We start from the raw sequence: 27,028 nt of genomic DNA on the forward strand, positions 1-27,028 counted from the left end.
CAGGAGAAGGAGCAAATTTGGGCAAGAAGGAGAGGATTTCAGGTTTGGACACAAAGAATTTGTAATTATGTTGAGATGTCCAGCCTGCTGTTTCTCTAGAGTTGAGTCCTTGAAATGAGTCTGGTCTCAATTGAGATTTGCTGTAAGTGTAAAATGCACACTGGATTTTGAAGACTTAGTACAAAAGAGAGTGTAGAATATCACATTAATATTCTTTATATTGGTTTCATGTTAATTGGTAATATTTTAGATATATTAAGTATGTAAAAATTAATGTTTCCTTTTAGTTTTTAAATCTGGCTACCAGGAAACTTAAAATTGTATGTGTATTAGTCTGTTCTTATGCTGCTAATAAAGACATACCCAAGACTAGGTAATTTATAAAGAAAAGATGTTTAACTGACTCACAGTTCTGCATGGCTGGGGAGGCCTCAGGAAACTTACCATCATGGTGGAAGGCACCTCTTCACAGGCTGGCAGGAGAGAGAATGAGTGCCAGCAGGGGAAATACCAAATGCTTATAAAACCATCAGAACTCATGAGAACTCACTATCATGTGAACAGCATGGGAGAAACTGCCACCATGATCCAATCACTTTCCACCGGGTCCCTCCCACAACACATGGGGATTACGAGAACTGCAATTCAAGATGAGATTTGGGTGGGGACACAGCCATACCATATCAGTATGTGTCTTACCTTAAATTTCTGAGTTAATATACACAGAAATTTGTAGAAGATAGCTAGAAATGCAGGACCATAATCAAGGCAAAACATCTACGTTTGGAAATAACCTATATAGGAGTGATAGTTGATGTTATGAGATTAGATTAAAATGCCAGTGTACAAAGTATAGAGATGAGAAAAATGTCAACAATTATAATATGGGAAGAAAAAGAGTAACCAGGAGAAGAATTGGAGATTCAAAATGCTAAAATGGTATATAAGCCTGACTGGGATAGAATTCCAAGAAGAAAGGAGAAGGAAGGAATAATTAACATCATTGAATGATAGAGGCCAAAAAGGAAGCGGAGGAATGAGAAAAGGCCATTGAATTTGGTTGATATAGAAGATATAGAAACAGTTTCAGTAGACTATAAGAGGGATAGATTGCAAGAGATTAAGAAGTTAGAGGTTAATAAAGCACACTGTATATGTAAACTATTCTTTCAAGAATGAAGTCCATTTGTGAAGATCATAATCACTTGGTTTGAGCTGAGTCCAGAGAAATTTGAGCATGTTTGTTTGCTGAATAAAAGGATCAGTGAAGTAAGAGTGCTTGAAATTGTAAAAGACAGAAGATAATTTCTAGAATAAGATCCTAGAGCACTGGATCCCAAACCTGAGTACATACTGGAATCACCTGGGGATCTTGTTACAAGGGCAGATTTCCAGGCAACATTCCACATCTAAGGTTATTACATTCCCTGGAGATTTGTCTCCCCCAACATGTTGCTAGCAAGTTCTTCCAGGTGATTATGATGTATCTACAGGACAAACAAGTCAAGGAAATTATGGGTGCTGATGAGGTCATCAGTGAAATGACTGGTCATAGCATCCAGTATAGATAGACAGCCAATTAGGGCTAGAATGGGGCTGATGGACCATGAACTACAGTTAAGGAATTGGCTTTCATTGTTATGGTAATACATGCAAGGTTTAGTAGGAATGAAAGGCTGAAAAAGTTAAAACATAATGGATTTTGATCACTGAGGGGACTTTCAGAATTCAGGATCTTGGAGGCCAAGCAGATGCAAAATGTGGCTGTGTGTGTCTGATGTGGAAAAAAGATGTAAAGAACTGAGTTACGTACATCATAAGGCCCAGCAGTTTGATAACTAATACACGGCAGTGGTAAAAAGGTATAGGATTTGGGATTAGTAAAAAGCACTAAAGGTTCAATCAGATATGTAATTATCTAGACTTCAGATTCCACTAAACCTTAGCTTGAATATCTTTGATAAACATTTTCAGAGTGGAGTGCCTGCTTGGATTCATAGCCTTTGAGTTTCCATGATTCACTCTAGATTTTGTTGAAAATACAGTAGGTACTTGACATTCATAGAGAATATATGCACAGTCTTGACTAGTCACAAGTAACCCTAAGGGTTTATGATAATGCGCAGTTAATAATTCTTTGCAAGGCATGAATTTGAATCTCCTGCCCTAAAACTGGCACGGAGAAGCAAGTCACTTAGCTAGTGCCTTGTAGTGAAGGTAACATTTACTTCTAAGTTTGTCTTTAACACATGATTATATTAATCATCAGACCTCACCCTGGTAGATTTAACTACCAGGAAATTAAAAGGAAATTATATGCCAAACTGTAGTATTAAATGAGTTAAAAACTTGGGTTTAAAAATCAAATGAGTTTTAAAAGTTTTTAGCGTGAAACCTAGCATGTAATAATTAATAAATGATAGTTACTGGTACCAGTTCAGGAATTCAGCCATTTTTGAAGCCAGATTTTTTGCATATGTCCATGCTTAATGAGTAATATTTTTATTAAAAATTTTGTTTTGATCCAGTATCTCCATAAGTTATTAAACTAAAACTAGAATGTTAAATTTGTTAATGAACTAGGAAGATAATGGGTCATTTATCACTTATGTTTGATAGGGGATATATTTTATAGTAATTCATACTGCTATTATGAAAAAATTAGAACTTTTAAAATCCTTTAAGTGTATTTCTATACCACAAGTATACATACACAGAAACAAAATAAATGAATTACATTATTCACTTTATTTTTCTTAGATGTGGTATACCAACGATTCTGTTTTTGCAAAACAACTTTTACTCTCAATATATTATATACTTACATAACTCTTTTTGCTTTATAGCGAAGAGCTCAGAAAAGAAGCCAGACAATTAAAACGGGAACTCTTAGCAGCAAAACAAAAAAAAGTAGAAAATGAAGCAAAACAAGCAGAAAAAAGAAGTGAAGGTAAGGGCATTCATCAGGCTTATTTTTTCACTTGATACTCCTCCTTCTCTGAATTTTCTTAGCTCCTCCCTGCTCTCTCCCATTTTCATCCCTTCCTTTCTCCTTTCCTTCTCATTTTCTCTTCCCTGTTTCTTTCCCTCCTTCTTGAGTTAGGGTGTGTGTATGTGTATGTGTGTGTATGTGTGTGTGTGTGTGTGTGTAAAATACTTTCTTTGAACTGTTAGCCAGTAAAATAAATTTCCACCCAGGAAATTTGTCTGAGAAGTAAATTCAGTGCAAATGGGATTGTAACTATTGTTTTTAAGTAAGATTCATGAAAACTAACAGAATACTTGAAATCTAGCAAAACTTAAAGGTTGCCATAGCATCTAACTGGATTAAAAGTACACAAGGGTGGAATGTTTATATATATATATATATCATATTCTTTAAAACATTTTTGAAAAGTGTTTGAGCCCTATGTTTGGGACTTAGGTAAACATTTATGTGTTGGTTTGAATAATATTAAATGCCAGTATTGTTTTTTTTTTGTTTTTGTTTTTACTCTTATGTTAAGACATAGAAAATCTAAAATATTGATAAAGCTGATGAAAATAACATCTTGCTATTTATACAAGTTAATTAGGTTCTTTGTTTCACTATGATTTTTATTAAGCTTTAAAGAAAAGCTTTTTCATTGATGATCTTTAATTTAGTTTAAAATTGTTTCAGCTATAAAGCATGTAATATTCAGTTTCCAAAATAACAGCTTGGAACCCTCATCTGTTTTCTTTTTACAGTGATAAATTGTATTGTACATTCAGTGAATATGATCAGAAATTTTATTCAATTGCCTCTTATAATGTATACTAAATTTGGTATAACAAATTTGCTTGTGCATATATATTCTGTATTTTTATGCTTTTGAAAGCTTGGAGTGTTTTATCTAATAGATTCTATTGACAGTCACTGGAGGTGTAATACCGAACAGTGACACAATGTTTGGCCATAGGTATTATTATTGTTTATTTTAAGTAGCATGAGTAATACCACATAACTATTTAAAGAGCATAGTTCTCAATTCTCAGATTATTTGTACAAAATCCCCAATGACTATTTTCATAAAGGCAGATATTATACATACTTCATGAAGATTTGAAAGTCACTAAAGTATATATTTGAATGAAACTAATTATTTAAAAATTAACTGAGGTATAATGACTCAAATAATAAACTGAATTTAGAAGAAGGGATAAACTTATTTGTGGCTAGATCATGAAGGCAAAATATAACCCAGAATATAAACAATATATTAGCAATAATGAGATTTGAAACAAGTACAGTCAGGATTATTTTATTTTTAGGTTTATAAGTAATTATCTTAGAAGACTGTTTCTTATAATTAAAAGTATTTTAAATATATGAAAATAATTTCAACTAGAAAGAATAAAATGTAAAACTTAAATATTTTATTCGCTTTTGAGCTAATAATTATTAGTACCCTCATGTCTTAAACACTATGCTAGATTAGGAGTGTAACATTGTGACTTATAGTTATGATCTACTAGGAGTGAAAGAAATGCAGTAGGTATACTATAATAGTGCCATACAGGTGAGGCCTACATTAGACATAAACAGTGCTACGTTTATTTATTTGTCTCCCTTTGAAATAATAAATAGTTACGTAAAGAAAGACATTAGTCTTAAAGACTGATTTCTTAATACAAAAGAGAAGATTCTTAACAGAGCTCATTTCAATCTGCTTTTATTTATTTATTTATTGAGAGGGAGTCTCACTCTGTCACCATGCAGTGGCATGATCTTGGCTCACTGCCACCGCCGCCTCCCGGGTTCAAGTGATTCTAGTCTGTCAGCCTCCCGAGTAACTGAAACTACAGGCACGTGCCACCATGCCTGTCTGATTTTTTGTATTTTTAATAGAGACAGGGTTTCACCATGTTGACCAGCTGGTCTCGAACTCCTGACTTCAGGTGATCTGCCTGCCTCAGCCTCCCAGAGTGCTGGGATTACGGGCGTGAGCCACGGTGCCTGGCCTCAATCTGCTTTTATGATTGTTAACCATGTGAAAATATTTTTATGCCATAATTAGAAAGAGAATTATATTACTAATTCTTTTTCTGTTAACTTTCCTTATATCATATAGAAGTACCTGGATTTTCTCTAAATCCAAATGATTGTTAAAATTAGGTTCCCCAAAAATTGGGTCATTTGATTGGTTTTGTTTTCTCTCATCTCAAAATATACCATTTTATTTATTTATTTTATTGTTTTATTTTGAAATTATTTTAGACTCACACAGAAGTTGCAAAAGTAATAGTTACCATATACCTTTAATGTTAAGGCCTTCCGTGACCATAGATTAGTGATCAAAACCATGCCATTAATGTTGGAACAATACTATTAACTAACTTCAGACCTTATCAGAATTTCACCATTTTCCACACTAATATCCTTTTTTTGTTCTATGATTTTATCTAGGATCGAATTGCATTTATTTGTCATGTCTTCTTGGTCTCTTCTGATCTGTGACAATTCCTCAATCATCCCTTGTCTTTCATGACCTTGACACTTTGAAAAGTCTTGGTTAGATATTTTGTAGAATGTCTCTCAATTTGAGTCTGATGTTTTCTAATTGAATTATGATTATTTCTTTTTTGGGAAGATTACCACAGAAGTAGTATTCCTTCTCAGTGCGTTATATCAGGAGTAACACAATGTCTCCTGTCTTATTCCTGATGATATTACCTTGATCCCTTGGTTAAAATGGTGTCTGCTGAGTTGCTGTACTCTTTACAGTTTACAGTATAGTTGCTGTACTCCTTTACAGTTGCTGTAAAAAGACTCTTTTTACCTTTGAGTTTTATAAATATTTAGGGGAAGATACTTTGACACTATACAAATATTCTATTTCTCTTCAAGTTTCTCTCTACTAACTTTAGCATCTGTTGGTAGATGGTAGATCTTACCTATTGAAAACAATTATTTACTGTGGTGTTCTGATGGTGCCTTTCTAGTTCTCTGATTTCTACTTTAATTACTTGGAATTCTGTAAGAAAGAACTTTCTCTTTTGTTATTTACATCTTAATTTCAGTATGAGCCGTGAATATTTATATTATTTATAAGTATGCTAATATATTTATAAATATATATTATTTATATAATATATTGACATTTGTAAATAATGTTATAATAATAAATAATAATAGATGTTATTTATATATTTGTATTTAAATGTAAATTATAGTGTTATAATCCCAAAATATATATTATTTACATAATATATTGACATTTATAATGTTATAATAATAAATAATATGTTAATTATATATTTATATTTAAACATAAATTATATGCTTTATACTATTTATTATACTATATATAGTTAATTATATGAAACTGTTATTATTTATTTTGTTCAAATTTTTCCAGCTTTGGCCATTGGTAGCTCTTTCAGGGTTGACTTGTGTGCCCTGTTAGCTTGTCCCCATCCTTTGAGCACTTCTTACTTTCTGGCACTGCAAGATGCTTCCAGCTGATCTTGTATTTTCCCTTCTCCAGACCTGCAATCAACCACTTCTTTGAGGGACTGTGGTTACTCTAATCGGAGTATCGTTTTTAGAAACCAAGAGCTGGGCACTAAGTAGACCATTTGATTTTGATTCTAATACTGTTAGAGTGCTATTAGGAGCAATATTTTATTATGTTTTATTATCAGTATCTTGTAGAAGGCTTAGCAAAATTCTTTCTTAGAACCATCTATGATGTACATTATGGATTACCTTTTTCTTAGAATTGTATTTCCTCTAAAGTTACTGTGATCTTTTAAAATTGGCAAGTATTGCTGTTATCATGGTAAAAAAATGACTGTGAATTTATTAAGAAAAATGTGTGATTTTAGTCAAGTATTGCTGTTATCATGGTAAAAAATTGACTATGAATTTATTATGAAAAATGTGTGATTTTAGTCAAGTATTGCTGTTATAATGGTAAAAAATTGACTATGAATTTATTATGAGAAATGTGTGATTTTAGTAATATTACATTGTATTTGAAATTCTTCTTTCCTCATGATTAAAAATGATACCATGAGATTTCTCACTACATAGCATTATGGAAACAAAGTAAAATTTTAGGAATCCTTGAATGTGTGTCAGAACTTAGCCTATCTTCCCAACCAGTAGATATTCCAAGGTTAGAACTACGTGAACTCTGGGAACAGATCCAGAGGTTCTCATAGGTATTTATATAGTAAGATTCTCACAAGAAAAGAAGTTGAAAGTGTTATTTAACCTTGGCTCTGAAATTTCTCAGTTGAGCTGTATAACCTAATGAACCTATTCAGGAAAGATTTTTTTATTGGACTATATGGCTACATATCTGGCTTTTATAAAGCACTTTATTTTAATCCAAAACAAAATCTAAGTATTCTGGCAAATCTGAATGATTTAGTCTTTTGAACATTTTATCTATATCTAGCAATTTAGTTTACCAATAAACTGAAAGGCAGATAATTGATATTTTTAAAAACACTTTGCTTAGCTTGATATACCAAATTGTTGTATAATATAGACTTATCTTCTGTATGAATTTTCGTTTGGATGCATGTAACACCTGCCAATATGGAGAGACTAAAAATACATTAATTTTGGAAATTTTAATAGTAATTTTGTTAGTAATACTTGATGCTTGTTATATGTAACACTAATGGTTATAAGGATGCTTTGGCATATTATATCTCCTGAGAAAATAAGTACAGCAGTATTAAGACTCTTACAGTTACAAACAGTAAAGTTATCTAAGCCTTTGTGACTCAGTTTTCTTTTCATAAATCCACGGATAAAATGCCTTGAACACTCCTCAGGGATCTTATAAGAAGCAAATTAACAAGAAAATCCTTAACAAATGTACATTGCTATATAAAATTAATAATTTTAGATTTTAAAAAAGAAAAATATAGCTATTCTTGGTTCTATTTTGTTTCCTATCCAAATTGTATATGTTGAAAATGTGAATTTTAGTACTGTGTTAGTTGCAGTTAAAGCTTATAATCAATATGGCTATATGTAAATATTGCATAAGTTAAAATCCCAAAATAAGCTTTTCTTCATGTTTTTCAAATTTTGAAGTTGCATGTCTATAATCATAATCATATTCTTTGTTAAAAGGGGTGTATGTGAACTTGTGTAAATTCTTAAGTAAAGCTTCTAGTGATATTATTTCCTGGTTTTATGAATCCATCTGTCAAGTCTTAACACTTACTGATTATTGCCACTTCATTTCAGAATTTAATATATTATCCTTGGGTTAAAGCACTTGGGAAGGAACTCGTAAAAACAAGAAAGCTTTGTGTTCTTTTTTAATTTTAATTTTTAATTTTAGATTCAGGGGTTACATGTGCAGGTTTGTTACATGGGTATATTGCGTGATGCTGAGATTTGTTCTTCTAATGATCCCATCACCCAGGTGGTGAAATAATACCTAACAGTTAGTTTTTCAACCCTTGTCCTCCTCCCTGTCTTGTTCCTTTTGCAATCCCAAGTTTCTTATTGTTTCCTTGTGTCCATATGTATGTGGCATTTAGTTCTCATTTATAAGTGAGAAAATGCGGTATTTGGTTTTCTGTTTCTACATTAGTTTGCTTAGGATAATGTCTCCAGCTGCATCCATGTTGCTGCAAACAACATGATATTTTTCCTTTTTATGACTGTGTAGTTTTCAATGGTGTATATGTATAAAATTTTCTTTATCCAGTTCACTGTTGGTGGGCACCTAGGTTGATACTACGTCTTTGCTATTGTGAATAGTGAATAACAATAAACATACGAGTGCAGGTGTCTTTTTGGTAGAATGATTTCTCTTTCTTTGGGTAGGTACCCGGTAATGGGATTGCTGGGTCAAATGGTAATTCTATTTTTAATTCTTTAAGAAATCTCCACAGTGCTTTCCACAAAAGGTAAACTAATTTACATTCCCATCACCATTGTATAAGCATTCTCTTTTCTCTCCAATGCTGCCAACATCTGTTATTTTCTGACTTGTTAGTAACAGCCATTCTGACTAGTGTGAGATGGTGTCTCATTATGGTTTTGATTTCCATCTTTCTGATGATTAGTGATGTTGAACATTTTTTTCATGTTTTTTTGGCCACTTGTATGTCTGCTTTTGAGAAGTGTCTGTTCATGTCTTTTGCTTATTTTTAATTGAGCTTGGTTTTTTTTTTTTCTTGTTGATTTGTTTAAATTCTTTATAGATTTTGGATATTAGTTCTTTGTTGGGTGCATACTTTGCAAATATTTTCTCCCATTCTGTAGGTAGAGTTTACTCTGTTGATAGTTTATTTTGCAGTGTAGAAGTTCTTCAGTTTAGTGAGGTTCCAATCAACAATTTTTGGTTTTGTTACATTTGCCTTTGGGGACTTAGTCATAAATTATTTTCATAGGCCAATGTCTAGAAGAGTATTCCCTGGGCTTTTTCTAGGATTTTTGTAGTGTGAGGTCTTACATTTAGGTCTTTAGTCTATCTTGTGTTAATTTTTGTGTATGGTGAGAGGTAGGGGTTCAGTTTCATTCTTCAGCATATGGTTAGCCAGTTTTCCAAGCACCATTTATTGAATAGAGTATCCCTTCCCTATTGCTTATTTTTTTTCAACTTTGTCAACGATCATTTGGTTGTATTTATATGGCTTTATTTCAGGGGTCTGTATTCTGTTCAATCAGTTTTGTGTCTGTTTTTGTACCAGTAGTATGCTATTTTGGTTACTATAGACTGGTAGTGTAATTTGAAGATGGGTAATGTGATGCCTCTAGCTTTATTCTTATTCTTGGGGTTGCTTTGTATATTAGTCCATTTTCACACTGCTATAAAGATACAACTTGAGACTGGGTAATTTGTAAAGGAAAGAGGTTTAATTGGCTCACAGTTTCACGTGGCTGGGGAGTCCTCAGGAAACTTACAATCATGGCAGAAGGTGAAGGAGAAGCAAGTACCTTCTTCACAAGGCCACAGAAAAAGAGAGGGAGATTGCCACTTTTAACCATCAGATATTGTGAGAACCATCAGATCTTGTGAGAACTCACTCACTATCCTGAGAACAGCATGAGGGAAACTGCTCCCATGATCCAGTCACCTCCCGCCAGGTTCCTCCTTCAACACAAGGGGATTACAATTCAAGATGAGATTTGGATGGGGACACAGAGCCAAAACATCGTTCTACCCCTGGCCTCTCTGAAATCTCATGTCCTTCTCACATTTCAAAACACAATCATGCCTTCCCACAGTCCCCCAAAGTCTTAACTCATTCCAGCATTAACCCAAAAGTCCAAGTCCAAAGTCTCATCTGAGACAAGGCAAGTCCTTTCTGCATAGGAGCCTGTACAAATCAAAAGTCTGTTAGTTACTTCCAAGATACAATGGGGATACAAGTATTGGGTAAATGCCACCATTCCAAGTGGGAGAAATTGGTCAAAACAAAGGGGCTACAGGCCCCATGGAAGCCAGAATTTGGCCGGGCGGTCATTAAATCCTAAAGCTCCAAAATGATCTCTTTTGCCTCCATGTCCCACATCCAGGGAACACTGATGGAAAGGATGGGTTCCCAAGGCCTTGGGAAGCTCTACCCCTACGGCTTTGCAGGGTTCAGCCACTGAGGCTGCTCTCATGGGCTGGCCTTGAGTGCCTGCAGCTTTTCTAGGAGCACAGGTCAAGCCACTGGTGGATCTACTATCCTGGGGCCTGGAGGACAGTGGCCTTCTTCTCACAGCTCCAGGAGGCAGTACCCCAGTGGGGACTCTCTGTGTGGGCTCCAACCTCACATTTCCCTTGTGCACTGCCCTAGCAGAGGTTCTCCATGAGGGCTCCACCTCTGCAGTAGATTTCTACCTGGACATTCAAGATGAGATTTGGGTGGTGACACAAAGCCAAATCATATCACCTTGGCTATTTGGAATCTTTTTTGGTTCCATATAAATTTTAGAATAGTTTTTCTAATTCTGTGAAAAATGACATTGGTAATTTATAGAAATAGCATTGAATCTACAGATTGCTTTGGGCAATATGAACATTTTAATGATATTGATTTTTCCAACCCACAAGCATGGAATGTTTTCCCATTTGTTTGTGTCATTTATGGTTTCTTTCATCAGTGTTTTATAGTTCTTCTTGTAGAGATCTTTACCTTTTTGGTCAGATGTATTCCTAGGTATTTTATTTATTGTGGCTATTGTAAATGGGATTGCATTTGTGATTTGATTCTCACCTTGATCACTATTTGGGATATAGAAATACTACTGATTTTAGTACATTGATCTTGTATCCTCAGACTTTGCTGAAGTGGTTTATCAGATAGAAGTCTTTCCACAGAATCTTAAGGGTTTTCTCGGTACAGAATCATATCATCAGTGAAAAGAGGTAATTTGACTTATCTTTGTCCATTGTGGAAGTCTTTTATTTATTTATCTTGCCTACCTGCTCTGAAAAGCTTTGGGTTCTACTGCTTGTGGATGGAAATATCTAGTTTTGTCCTTCTTGCAGAAATGGAGATCTCCCATTTACCTAGGTGCTTTAATAGGCATAAAACTTTCTTCAAGGATTCTGCCATCTTAGGAAATCCACCTTTAATCAATGGATTATTTTTTCATTGTTTTTTTAATCTTTACCCAGGTTCCTGGGCCAGATCCTTAACCAGATTTGTATAGACAATTAGAGACTTACATTGTATTCACAGTTTCACTTTTAAATTTATTCTATCACATTAGGCAAGTCACTTTAAAATCTGGACCCATCTGTTGCTCCATATATAAAGTTAAATATAAATAGGATCTCTTATTACTTATATCACAAGGATGTTGTCAGGTAATAGATATAATTATACGCTTTAGGAATAAATATATATGTATAACTTTGTAAGTTTTGCCATTGGTTTGTCATCTATTTACTTTTTAAAGACTTCAGATAATGTATAAAGGAATGCTTTAGTAAATGTAAGAAATAGAACATCAAGGAATTAAGCCATTTTATAGTCATATAATCAAAAGTTTTTATAATAGCATGATATTTTAAAAATTCAAAACAGTTACATTTCTTCATTGAATATAGAATTTGCAGTAGGCTCTAACACCCTAATTTAGGTAAACAAAAAATGTGGTGTTTTACTTTAGATACCAGCAATGTCAAAAGAGATGTACTGCAGGACAATCCTGTTTACAGCCTTGGAGTATCTTTAGTCCCATTGTAAATCATCCAGGCCTGTGCATGAGGTTGTTGTGGGGAGTGGGAGGATAATAAATTTCAAATAAGATTGATAGTTAATTGGAGATAGAGTTGGTTTCCTGTGTTGGCTCTGTCAGGTTCTTTAATAAACTATGTAATCCTTTTCATTAAATCATGTCTCTTAAGTCTTTTCCAGATTTCTTTAAGTTTCATATCAAAACCAGTACCAAACTGAACGTAGTCACCTAGAGATGACAGGTTTGGACATATTCTCTAATCAGCTTTAAAGAGATAAGGTGTTAGGTCCTCTTTCAAAGTTCTAGGCAGACAATACCTGCTCTATGACTGGTGCCAGAAATTAGAGGAGAAGGGTCAGGCTGAGCTTGTAAATCAAGAAATAATTTTAAAGCCTCTTCATGAAACATATCCCTCAGATGCCTAGTACCTCTCAAGTTGCACTGGACTATTTCACGTTTCTTCAGACTATCTTTTTAATACTGGATTAAATCAGACTAGAGTCCCTCAGGCTTAATAGGTTGTGAAAGTATATAGTTTTTGAGTAGTTTTCATCTGGCTAATATATAGTATTAAACTAGCTTGGTCTTAGTTGGTATAAGAAACAAAAACCCTCTTTGAGTGTTAGCTCTGTGTTCTACTTAATACCATGTAAAATTATCTTATTGAGCAAACTGGTTCTCTTTTCCAAAGCAGTTAACTTTCTTTAGGTACTATTGAGTTATTTTTTTTCTTGGAACCCAGAAGTATCAGACCTATTTTTCTTTCTACTCTTAATCTATGTGCTAATTTTTACTTTATTTACATTAAGTGAAAGTATATTTGCACTTGATTCATAGGATGCATCTCAGGCCAGCCATCATTTTCTAGTTCTTATTACTTTGGGCAGGGCCACTAACAAATTGATTATCTGGTTTTCTAAGTTAAAATCCAATTAAAGAATAAAAGTGACGGAGTGTATACTCTGAAAGGGTGAATTTTATGGTGAATTTTATGGTAAAAGGGTGAAGTATATCTCAATAATTTAATAAATAAATAAACAAGCAAAAGAAAAACCAGAAAAGGCACTGACCTGTGAACCTTTCTAGCCCAGTATTTTATTGGGCTAAAAAGAAATTTCTTTTAAGTGTGAGAGAAAAGCATGGCTAGAGACATTCATTCATTTTGGTAGCAGCAAGAGGTGATCGCCAACCAGCTGACACTAGGTCAGGAAACACAAGAACATAAGAGTCAAATATTATGGAAATACTTGTTATACATGCTTTACTCTGAATGTGTATATCTTTAAAAGATAAAGTTATCCCTACCTATTATAATGACCCTGATTCATTAAAAGAACGTTAAATTGTATTTATTATTCTTTAATAAGATAGAGAATGGGCAATGATTCCAGCCTAATTAGTTTAAAAAAATGAATCATTTTCATCAGTTAAAGATAATGTTCTCTTATCTAGACTATTCAATTGTGTGGAATAACTCATTTCCTGAAAGTCCTGGAAAAATAGAACTTTATTCTGTAGCTAGGACAGTCGGCCTCTCAACTGAAATTTTCTTGAACCCCTTACTACATTTAAGTGCTAGAAACCATGCAATATTTTAAACAAGGTATCTTTCAATAATATAATTTCTTAAATAGTAAAGATTTTTAAAGGTCTGTAGCAAATGTGAAGATGAACATACCTTCACAATTACACCAAGAATTTAATCTTTTGGTAAAGTAGATAAGAGATGATCATCTTTAAGAGTCCATAAAGTACTTTGTTCTTTTTTAGACAATCTGTCTCAAACTTTCTTCTAAGTCATAATTAGTGAATCTTGTTGAGCTTTACTTTGTGAACCCTACATTATAGGCATATTTAACTTTTATGAGCAATAAAAAATAAATTCTAACCAATTCCCATATTTTTATGTCTTAAATTCTGGGTCGCCTTACAAACCTCCTAATGTTGCTTAGGATACTTTGTTGGTGGTGGTGGTAGTGGTGGTGTTGAGACAGAGTCTCGCTTTGTCTCCCAGGCTGGAGTGCAGTGGTGCGATCTCAGCTCACTGCAACCTCCGCCTCCTGTGTTCAAGCAATTCTCTTGCCTCGGCCCCCTGAATAGCTGGGATTACAGGCATGTGCCACCACACCCGGCTAACTTTTTTATTTTTAGTACAGACGGGTTTTCGCCATATTGGCCAGGAAGGTCTCGAGCTCCTGGCCTTGGGTGATCTGGCTGCCTCAGCCTCCCAAAGTGCTGGGATTACAGGCATGAGCCACCACACCCAGCCCATCTGTTGCAGCTTTTAAGAACCAATGTATTTAGGATATCTCTCTGCATCCCTTTGCTGTCTTAACACAGTTTTATAATAACTCTTCTTTCTGGCCTGGTGGTTGTAATTTCAATGTTGAGAATTTGACAAGAGCCTTTAGCTATATTTTTAGTAACTGCGGTTTGTCCTCCTATTACTAATACCTGTGTCATTCTTGACCCAGTAAAAATAGATTGCTTAGTTCATACAGGTAAATATTAGTTTTGAGTCGCTATTGTCTCTTTATTTTAAAAAAAAAAAAAAAAGCTGTATTTCTTACGTTGTAAAAGTAACATTTATTCTTTGCAAAAATATCAGAAATGTAGAAAGGCATAAAGGATAAAAAGAAGTATTACCCCATAATACTTCGCCAAAGATAACCAGTTAACTTTGTGATATTTATTTTTTCTGGGCTTGTTTCTTTTCATGCTAGAGACACACATGTGTTTTTTTCCCCATAATGTCATTTTGTTATAATTTTGTATATAATATGCCTTTTTAAAAGAATGTTTATATTGAAATTGACCAATAATTCTTAAGGGGGCAACTTGCTTTAGGAGTATGTCTTCTTAATTCTCTTACATCACACAACATGAGATATAGAGGATGATGGATATAAAGACCATACAAATGTAGTTAAGACATTAAAAATTCCCACTATTTCAGCTCTAGGGTTTAGAATATGTGGGAGCAATGATAGTCAGGGACTACATTTTCATTGCTGATGAGAATTCTCTATATCTCTCGTTCTTTAAAAAAAAAATCATTTAAAAAGTCATTAAAATAAATCCTGAGATCATGTTGTAGTTTGTTACCTCTTCCTTTCTCAACTGGCCACTAAAAATTCTGCAAGGAAAGATGAGATTCAGTTAGGTATTTGGAGCCTACATTGAAATAATTACAAATTTGTCCATTCTTGGAAAGTAGAAGAGGTGAAGGTTTTGTGTATGTGTGCACGCACATGTGCATATGTGCATGCGCACACACATGTGTTTTATTGTTTTGTTTTGTTTGGATATTTAGATTGTCTCAAGAGAGGAACTAATATCATCATTAAAAGTTTGATTGTAACCAGTGTTCCTATTTGGGAATGGAGTTGTTAACTTTTCCAGACTGCTGTCAAGACCTTATTTTAAGTAAGATGTTTTTCTTTTATGTGACATTTTCTGAAGTTTTGCCAAAAATGACATCAAACATATAATTCATTTGAGTGCTGAGTTTCTTCAACATCTTGCAGCACTGAATCAAATTTGGGAAAGATATTCTTTTCACAACTCTATAGTGTAAACCTGTGAATATGTTGCATTAAAACTTACTTTGGACAGTTTAATCTGCATGGTATTAGGTTGATTTTTAAAAAATGATTAATGCAATATGCTGATAGTTTTTAATGGTTATATTTTCAAATTATTCACATAAACTCCAGGCAGATGGTACAGTTGCAGCTTTTGAGTATTAGTATTTTTTCACACAAAACTCAGATACTCCCTAAATTATGTTAATAGCTACATTAAAGAATTTGAAATGCCAAACAGAACAAAAGAAATACTGAAGTTCTCAGAAAACTAACAAGATGCTCAAATATTGAGAAATCATTGAGAATCATTTTGATATACAAAAATATTTTATATTGACTTTTTTAGGAAGAATATGGCCACGCCAGAATGTAAGTTTGTTTAAAACATTATGCTGCAGCATGTTAAAATGTGAGAGTAAGCTAACCTTAACGAATGTCTTACTCATTAGAAACTCTCATCTTGGGTGTGCTCTGTTTGTATCTGTTACTTCTGTGCAATAATCACAGTCCTGAAGGGATCATCTGGGCCAACCCCTCCTTTTTTTTTTTTAGACGGAATCTCACCCTGTTGCTGAGGCTGGAGAACAGTGGCATGATCTCAACTCACTGCACCTTCCTTCTCCCAAGTTCAAACGATTCTCCTACCTCAGCCTCCCGAGTAGCCAGGATTTCAGGTGCCCATCACCACACCCAGCTATTTTTTGTATTTTTAGTAGAGATGGGGTTTCACCATGTTGACCAGGCTGATATTGAACTCCAAACCTCGTGATCCACCCACCTCGGCCTCCCAAAGTGCTGGGATTATAGGCATGAGCCACTGTGCCTGGTCCCTCCATTTTATATATATAGGAAACCTAGAGCTAGCCAATTAAGGTGCTTACCCAATATTACACAGCAAAGTAATAGAACTAGAACTCAGGACCGTTAGATTTGTGTCCAGTGCCCTTTCCACTACTTGTTTTTCAGTATGATCCAACCTTGAGTGGATGTGGTCTATATAAAGTTTTAATTAGTATTTATTAAAATCCACTTTGGTTTTGGCTGGAATAATTGTTTCTAAAACCCTCCTAGGCAAACTTAGAGTCTTTTGGAGAGCATATTATTATCATAGACCTATACCTTTTTAAAGATTACACATGTAATTTGGGAATGAATGACAAAAAGTTGTTATGTAATGGAACACATCAATTTCTGTCACTATGGCAGCCTAGGAGTCCAAACTGATCCCCTCACTAAAAACAACGAAAAATGTTGGATATAATACAAAAATATTTTTTTCATATGTTCCTATGACTTGCAAAAATGCAAGGAATACTTAAGCCAGGGAATAAATAAGGGTATGAACTAAGATAAGTAAGTGGAGCACTAAGTCAGGCTTTAACCCTAAGGACATTTGTTAAATTGAGTGAACTGGAGCATTGCTTTTGAAATCTCACAAAGTTCAGGGAAGATAATGTAAAACTTAAGGTTTTCCCAAGGTAGGGAGGATCTAACAATACTATTCCGTGTAGTTGAGGGCCCAAAGGAACACATCCTTAGTGGCAGGAATAATTAGAAATAAGCAGGGTCACCTCATTTCCATCAGTGGACTACAAGGGAACCTTTCTTGAATCATGTCACAAAATATTTGGGAACAAGAGCATCTCTTGGGAACTCTAGCAACAAGGCAGCCTTCCCATCAGTTAGAAGTCTAAATTCACACTGCCTGAGTGGTCTCCAAATCTTCCAGCCAAGGATTTAGTTGCAATGATAGTCTTGGAGGAAAATATGAGCAATATGTGTTCACAGACAATATGTGAGCACCCTATGCAATGTAGCAGTCTACTTATGCATCAGAGAAAAATATGAACAGCATCTATAGCATATGATATGTGAAAAAGTGCTTTAAATCTGTAATAAAAGGCCAGCAAACTAACAGGAAAAAAAAAAAGGGACCAGAACACAGAAAATTCACGTAAGAAAAAATTTGAGGGACATCATTGTCACTTTCAAGTTTTGACAATTATGAACAATTTTGTATGCAATAACAAACAATAAAAGAGTTTAGTTGGAAATGGTCCTCGATCTTAAGTGCCTACAGAAGCCTGATACAAACAAACATAAATCTTTCCAGGAGAATCCTACTTTCATTCCCAGTCCTCAAGGAAAGTATAAAAAGAAAAAGAACAGCTCAGAAGACACATATGCACTGAATTCAGACATCCTGACCAAAAGCTAGTAGAAACTTCAGGCAACAGAATGAGATCCACAAAAAGTTCAGAATTTATTCAGACACTAAATGTTAAGTAAGTGTATGTAATATATTTCAAGAAATGATGGGCTTGAAAATATAAAGAACATGTGATTTAAAAACAAAGAAGATGTAGAAATGAAAAATATAATAGTTAACCTTAAAAACTTGACATATTTTATAGCAGATTTGACATAGCTAAAATGAACATTAGTGACTTGAAAGATAGCATTAAAAAAAATTATTTAGAACTCAGCCCAAAAAGAGATAGGGAACTTACAAGATCTAATAAAGTCTAATCAAATTCTATGGGGAGACCAAAGGGCAAATAGAGGCAATATTTGAAGAGATGATACTGAGTATTTTATATAACTAATGGAGAGATCAATTTTACAGAATGAAGAAGTCTCCCCAAAACTAAAAGAGGATAAAGAAAAATAAATTCAGTACTGGATGCATTATGGTAATACTTCAGAGCATTCAACACAAAGAGATCTTAAAAGCAAACAGAAAAGATATTACCATTAAAAAAGCAAGAGCTGATTTCTCAACAGCAACAAGTGAGGACATAAGGAAGAATCTTATCTTCAGTGGACTGAGGGAAATGTCCTTCTGACAAACAAAAACTGAAAGACATTGCTACCTGCAGACCTTCACCAAAGGAAATTCTAAAGGACATACTTATGGCAAAAGATAAGTGAGCCCAGATGTAAGACCTATAATATGAAGAGTGAGGAACATGGAAAGTTGTAAATATATGAATAAATCTAAATAAATATTGAAGGAATAAAACAACAATAATAATGTCTTATGTTAAACAATAAGGTAAAATTAAAATATATAAGAACATACTATATAACTTTGGTGAGCAGGTAAAAGGTGCTTGGAAAAGCATTCTATGGCCCTTGTATTGTTTGGGAAGAAGGTAAAGACACAAGATAAACTGTGGTTTTTAAGACATTAATTATACATGTTAAAATTTTTAGGGAAACTACTAACAGGATAAGAAAGGGTATTAACTTCCAAACCAGTAGAAGAAAAGATGGAATTAGGAAAAAAAAAAAAAAACAACCCAACCCAAAGGGGATAAGAAAGGAAAGAAAGAGAAACATGGACTGGCAGGATATTAAAAAAAAAAAAAAAAAAAAGATGGCATAAGAGATAGGAGAAATAAAATGCAGATGTATCAATAATTGTATTGAAATAATGCAAAAAGTCAAATACTTCGCCTAAAAAACTACGTTTGTCAAACTGGGTCAAAAAAGAAATTCAATCATATGCTACTTATGTAAGAAACATCTTAAAAATATTGGACAATCAGGCCAGGGGCGGTGGCTCACGCCTGTAATCCTAGCACTTTGGGAGGTCAAGGTGGGTGGATTGCCTCAACTCAGGAGTTCAAGACCAGCCTGGGCAACTCAGTGAAAGCTCATTTCTACTAAAATACAAAAAATTAGCCAGGTGTGGCATTGTGCACCTGTAATCCCAGCTACTGGGGAGGCTGAGGAAGGAGAATTGCTAGAACCCGGGAGGCGGAGGTTGCAGTGAGGGAAGATTGCACCACTGCACTCCAGCCTGGGTGACAGAGTAAGAATCTAGAACTAGAAATACCATTTAACCCAGCAATCCCATTACTGGGCATATACCCAAAGGAGTATAAATCATTCTACTATAAAGACACATGCACATGTATGTTTATTGCAGCGCTATTTACAATAGCAAAGACTTGGAACCAACTCGAATGCCCATCAATGATAGACTGGATAAAGTAAATGTGGCACATATACACCATGGAATACTATGCAGCCATAAAAAAGGATGAGTTCATGACCTTTGCAGGGACATGGATGAAGCTGGAAACCATCAGTCTTAGCAAACTACCACAAGAACAGAAAACCAGGCACCACATGTTCACACTCATAGGTGGGAGTTGAACAATGAGAACACATGGACACAGGGCAGGGAACATCACACAACAAGGCCAGTCGGGGGTGGGAGATAGGGGGAGGGATAGCATTAGGAGAAATACCTAATGTAAATGATGAGTTGATGGGTGCAGCAAACCAACATGGCATGTGTATACCTATGTAACAAACCTGCACATCGTGCACATGTACCCTAGAACTTAAAGTATAATAATGTAAAAAATTAGACAATCAAATTGTTAAGGCAAAATGTATTACTAGGCATAGAATCTCCACATAACACAAAAACCTCAATTTATCAGTAAAATTTAATAATCCCTAACTTGCATAGACCTAATAATATATACTCAAAATATATGAAGCAAAAATTGGTAGACCTAGAATAAGTAAGCAATTACATATAGTGAGAGATTTTAATACAGTTCTCTCAATAATTGATTAAAGCATGTTAAAATTTAATAAGAATGTAGAAGATTTGAACCCCACAATTAACAAGTTTGATATAATGTACAAAAACACAATTAACAAGTTTGATATAATGTATAAAAGGGAATATTGCTTCAGAATACACATTATTTTCTAGCTCTCTTGAAACATTTATAGAAAGTGGCCACATAATGGACCATAAATAAAGAAAATGTTCAGAGGATTGTTTTTAAACAGACTACATCTTCTGACAGAATGCAGTTGTTAGGAATTAGTAACAATTGCTTTTAGAGTTACTGATTTCCAAGTATGTTAATGCAGCCATAGCAGTACTTAGAAGCAGTTATTGCATTAGATGCTAATATTTCAGGAAATTACTGTAGAAGTTCCGCATGTAAAGAAGCCCTAAAAAAAAAAAAATACAAAAAGCAGGCAAAATTAGCCCAATGAAGTAGAAGGAAGAAAGGAATAAAGAGCAGAAATCAGTAAAATAGAAAACAGTTTTTAGAACTGGGTTACAATAATTAAAATGACCAGAAGTATAACTTTTTAATCCTTACACATAGTAGATAGCCAGAAAATTGATGTGACTTTGTTGTATTAGACATTTGCCACTTTTTTTTCCCCAGATGTCTTTCTAATGCAGAGAAAGCAAGATCTAGTTGCTATGTATAAGGAGTGTCATTAGTGAAATTTCCATTAATAGTGCTACTTTTATTAGCTACAAAAGAAGTTGCTGTTAAAAAAGAAAGAGGGAGAGAGAGGTAGACAGATGGATAAAGACCCAAAAAATGCCATGTTTAAATAAGATTGAGGATTATTTCTCTCATGCAGAACAGTTCAGGATGAGTGCTTCAGGACCAGCAGGTATTTAAGGACCCAAGTTTTTTTCATTTTTGTCTTTCTGCCATCTCCTAAGGTGTTATCATTGACCACATGGTTCAACTGGACCCACCTCCATGTCTATATTCCAGCAACAGGGAAGAAGAAAGAGCAAGTACCAGACTGGTGACTTCATCTTTAAGGAGATGACCCAAAAGTTGCACAAAGCACTTTCACTCTTACCGGATTATACTGAAATCACATGGCCATACCTAGCTGTAAAAAAAGGCTGAGGAATAAAGTCTCCAGTTGGGTGTCCACGTGGCTGGCTAACTAAATATCAAGGATGGGAGATATATGGGGTTGATTCTTTTACTAAAAGGTGAAAGGGATGACTGAATTCAGGGAGAAAATTAGCAGAGTCTGTTACATAATATAAACAAAATCCTAGGAAGACCCAAATAGGCAGTAGTCTATTGGGTCAGGAAAAGCTTGACCAAGTAGCTGAGCTATGTTTTGAGAGATGAATAAGATTCCACTGCAAAATGAAGGGCAATAAGTATAACAGTAGTTGGAAAGGTGCCTGGCAGAGCAGGGGCCATAGATTCATCTCTATATGCCTAATACTTTGCATAGTAATGGGCAAAATAATAAGCATTCAACAAACAGTTGCTGAAGTAATGAATGAAGCTGGCTTTTGCTTAAGTGAATAATCACGTTGTTTGTAAACTAAGGGGAAAAAGAATAACAATGAAAAAGACAATTTTTTTGAGGATGAATCTATGATAACATGAAGAGCACAGATGCACATTTAAATAATGGGCAAAATTCCAGATAAGAGCTATGAACATATTATGAAACAGTACAATGTGATTTGGTGGTATGTAGCAGAAAGGACCCAGTCAAGAGATAGAATCCACAAACAGTAATTTGAACAGAAACAAAAACATTTGCAATAGCTTTATTGCAGAATAATTTAAAGTGAACAATTTGACATGTTTTGACATATGTCTATACCTGTGAAAACGTCACCACAATCTAGATAGTGAACATATTCTTCGAGGCCCAACATGTTCTCATGCCCCTTGTTAACCCCCTCTCTGATCCCCTGGCAACCACTAAAGTTTTCTACCACTAAAAAATAGTTGTATTTTCTAAATCTTATTTAAGTGAAATCATATTCTCTATGTACTTTTTTGTCTAACTTCTTTCAATCAAAATATGCATTTTCAGATTTATCCATGTTGTATATATCAGTAGTTTATTCCTTTTATTGCTAAGTAGTATTCCATTATATAGATATACCACAAGTATTTTATAACCATATACTATTATTTTGCTTGAGCAAATATCTGGAAGTGGAATGGCTAAGTCATGTGATAGGTGTATGTTCAACTTTTTGAAAACTGCCAAACTGTTTTCCAAACTGGTTGTGCCATTTTACACCCTACAAGTAGTGCATAAACTATCCTGTTAACTCCGTATCCTTGCTAACACTTGGTGTGGTCACTCTCTAATTTTAGCCATTCTAATAGTTTGCAGTGTTACTTTGTGGTTTTGATTTACATTTAATTAATAATGATGTTGAGCATTGTTTCATGTGCTTATTTGTCATCTGTATATATTCTTTGGTGCAGTATACGTTCAAATCCTTTTATCCATTTTTTATTGTGTTGTTTGTTATTTACTATTGAATTTTGAGACTTCTTTATATTCTTTGGATACAAATCCTTTATCAGATATATGATTTGTAAATATTTCTTTCAAACGGTAGCTTATGTTTTTTTTGTTCTCTTAATGGTGTCTTTCAAAAAATAAAACTTAAATTTTGGGAAAGTCTAACTTACTAACATTTTTCATTTTTGAATCAAGTTATTGGATCTAAGAAATCTTTGCCTGACTCAAAGTCACAAAGATCTTCTTTGTGGTTTTTTTAAAGAAATTTTTTAGTTTTAAGATTTTACATTAAGGTGTGATTCACTTTGACTTAATGTTTATATATACAGTCACACATCCCTTAACAATGGGGATACATTCTGAGAAATGTGTTGCTAGGTGATTTTATCGTTGTGCAAATACTATGGAGTGTTCTTACACAAAGCTTGCCCAAAGCTAGCTAGTATAGTCTACTATACACCTAGGGTATGTGGTGTGACCCAAGCTTGTCCAATCTGTGGCCAGTGGATCACATGAGGCCCAGGACAGCTCTGAATGTGCCCCAACACAAATTAGTAAACCTTCTTAAAACATCATGAGATTTTTTTGTGATTTTTTTTTTTTTTTTTAGCTCATGAGCTATCGTTAGTGTTAGCGTATTTTATGTATGACCCAAGACAATTCTTCTTCCAGTGTGACCCAGGGAAGCCAAAAGATTGGATACCCCTGGTATTGACTATTGTTCCTAGACTATAATCCTATACAGCATATTACCATACTGAATATTGCAGGCTTACCCAGGTAAGTATTTGTGTATTTAAACATATCTAAACATAAAAAAGGTACAGTAAAAATATGGTATAAAAGAGATCGAGACCATCCTGGCTAACATGGTGAAACCCTGTCTCTACTAAAAATACAAAAAATTGACTGGGTGTGGCGGCGGGTGCCTGTAGTCCCAGCTACTCGGGAGGCTGAGGCAGAAGAATGGCATGAACCCGGGAAGCGGAGCTTGCAGTGAGCCCAGATTGTGGCACTACACTCCAGCCTGGGTTCAGAATGAGACTCCATCTCAAAAAAAAAAGAAAAAAGAGATATAAAAGATAATAAGTGGTATACCTGTATAGGCACTTACCATGAATGGAGCTTGCAGGACTAGAAGTCACTCTGACTCAGGGAATGAGTGGTGAGTTAATGTGAAGGCCTAGGACATTACACTGCCGTAGGATTTATAAACACTGTACATTTACGCTGCACTAAATGTATTTGCATGTTTTCTCTCTTTAATAATAACCTTGGTTTACTATAACTTTTTTACTTTATAAACTTTTTAATTTTTAACTTTTGACTGTTTTGTAATCACACCTAGCTTAAAACACAAACATATTGTACAACTGTACAAAAATATTCAAAAACATTTTCTTTCTTTATATCTTTATTCTGTAAGCTTTTTTCTACTTTGAAACTTTTTTTTCCTTTTAAAGTTTTTTTCTTAAAAAGAAGACAAAATCACAGCAAAGCCTAAGCCAACACAAGGTCAAGATCATCAATATCACTGTCTTCCACTTCCACATCTTGTTCCACTGGTAGGTCTTCAGGGACAATAACATGCATGGAGCTGTCATCTCTTATGATAACAATGCCTTCTTCTGGAATGCCTCCAGACGGACCTGTCTGAGGCTATTTTACAATTAAAATTTTCTTTTTATAAGTAGGAGTACCCTCTAAAATAACAATAAAAATTATAGAATAATAAATATATAGTAATTTATTGTTATCAAATATTATGTACTATACATAGTTGTATATGCTATACTTTTATAAAACTGTCAGTGTAGATTTGTTTACACCAGCATCACTACAAATGCATGAGTAATGTGTTGCTCTGCGACATTATCACGGCTACAATGTCACCAGGTCATAGGAATTTTTCAGCTCCATTATAATTAATCCTATGACACCATCTTTGTGTATGCAGTCCATTGGTTACTGAAACATTGTTAAATAGGGCATAACTGTAGTGCAAAGTATGGATCAAAGTACACATATTTCCATGTTGATGGCTGTTTGGTCTAGACCATTTGTTGAAAAGACAATCCTTTCCCTACTGAATTGACCTTGAACTTTTGTTGAAAATCAATCGCCCATATATACGTGGGTTTATTCTACATTCTCTATTCTGTCCCATTCATCTATTTGTCTATCTTTACATCAATACTAGTGTTTTGATCACTATGGTTTTATAAGTCTTGAAGTCAAGTGTAAGTCCTCCAACATTTTTTAAAGTTGTTTGGTCTGTTCTAGGTCATCTGCATTTCCATGTAAATTTTAGGATCAACTAATCAATTTCTACAAAAAAAAAAAAAAAAAAGGCCTGCTAGAATTTTCATTGAGATTACATTGAATATATAAATCAATTTGAAGAAAATTGACATCTTACTACTATTGGGTAGTACCATCCATGAGTGTGTTATATCTTTCAGTTTATTAAGGTCATCTTTAATTTCCCAGAGCACTGTTTTGTAGTTTTCAATGTAGAGGTCTTGTATATATTTGTCAGATTTCTCCGTATTTTATATTTTTGTGCTACCATAAATGGTATTATCTTTTGTAATTGATGGACTTTTAGTCAGGAAACAACAAATGATGGTGAGGATGTGGAGAAATAGGAAAACTTTTACACTGTTGGTGGGAGTGTAAATTAGTTCAACCATTGTGAAAGATAGTGTGGCAATTCCTCAAGGATCTAGAACCAGAAATACCATTTGACCCAGCAATCCCATTACAAGGTATATACCCAAAGAATTATAAATCATTCTATAAAGATACATGCACATGTATGTTTGTTGCAGCACTATTTACAATAGCAAAGACTTGGAACCAACCCAAATGCCCATCAATGATAGACTGGATAAAGTAAATGTGGCACATATACACCATGGAATGCTATGCAGCCATAAAAAAATAATGAGTTCATGTCCTTTGCAAGGATGTGGATGAAGTTGGAAACTATCATTCTCAGCAAACTAACACGGGAGCAGGAAACCAAACACTACATGTTCTCACTCATAAGTGGGGGTTGAACAATGAGAACACATGGACACAGGGAGGGGAACATCATACACCAGGGCCTGTTGAGGGGTCAGGGGCAAGGAGAGGGAGAGCATTAGGACAAATACCTAATGCATATGGGGCTTAAAACCTAGATGATGTATTGATAGGTGCAGCAAACCACCATGACACATGTATACCTGTGTAACAAACCTACACGTTCTGCACGTGCACCCTAGAATTTAAAGTAAAATAAAAAATAAAAATGAAAAAAGAAATTGATAGACTTTTAGAGGAGTTTAGACTTATAGAAAGATTAAGCATAGAGTTCCCACATACCCTCCTTTCTGCCACCCCTCACAGTTTCACCCATTAACATCGTGCATTAGTTTCTTGTGACTAACTTCTTTTACCTAGCTTAATGTTTTCAAGGTTTATCCACATTATATCAAGTATCAGTACTTAGTTCCTTTATCACCAAATAATATGCCATTGTATACATATAACACATTTTGTTTATCCACTTAATTACTTGAAGGACATGTGTGTTTTTTTCCACCTCTTGGCTATTATGAATAATGCTACGGTGAACATCCTTGTGCATTCACTTTGCTTTAAGCCTTCACGAGCAGTCTCCTCAAAGGCCACCATGCTTCTACAAACAGTTTCAGAGTCTCCAAGTTTTCATTAACAAATTCTTCCAAGTCCTTCCAGCTTCTGCCCACTACAAGGTTTCAAACCATTCACGTACTTCAGGTTTTTCTTTAGGTCAGCACCCCACCCCAGGATACCAAAATTCTGTATTACTTATCTGTTACTGCATAACAAATGACTCCAAAATTAAGAGGCTTAAAAAAAATTAAATATTTCATAGTTTCTATGGATCAGGAATTTGGAACAACTTAGCTGAGAAATTTTGCAACTTATGAGGCTGTAGGCAAAATGTTGACGAAGACTATAAATCTGAAGACTTGATTTAGCTAGAGAACCTACTAAGATGACTCATTCTCATGGCTATTAACAGGAAGCCTTGGTCCTTCACAATATGAACCTCTCCATAGTGCTGCTTTCATATCCTTATGATATGGTATCTGGGTTTCCCCAGAACAAGTGATTCCTTTGGTATGGTGGGAAGAAGAGGAGGCCTGAGAAAGCT

The 27,028-nt window shown here is 34.4% G+C and overlaps 1 protein-coding gene across 3 annotated transcripts in view; it reads left to right on the forward strand.

The window, feature by feature from the left end:
- Positions 1–27,028, forward strand: part of CWC27 (CWC27 spliceosome associated cyclophilin) — a 256,232-nt gene that overhangs the window by 114,833 nt on the left and 114,371 nt on the right. The window contains exons 11-12 of one of the 3 annotated variants that reach the window (XM_031666192.1): positions 2,847–2,950; positions 21,263–22,916. In XM_031666192.1, the coding sequence (XP_031522052.1) occupies positions 2,847–2,950; positions 21,263–21,375 (217 nt within the window). In that variant the 3' untranslated portion in view covers positions 21,376–22,916. Of the gene's footprint in view, positions 1–2,846; positions 2,951–6,380; positions 8,601–21,262; positions 22,917–27,028 lie in introns of those variants that run through there. The other 2 variants (XM_021939392.2, XM_021939391.2) reach the window with 2 other exon arrangements.

Source organism: Papio anubis, chromosome 5, assembly GCF_008728515.1.
Source record: "Papio anubis isolate 15944 chromosome 5, Panubis1.0, whole genome shotgun sequence".
In the NCBI taxonomy this organism is placed as follows: domain Eukaryota; kingdom Metazoa; phylum Chordata; class Mammalia; order Primates; family Cercopithecidae; genus Papio; species Papio anubis.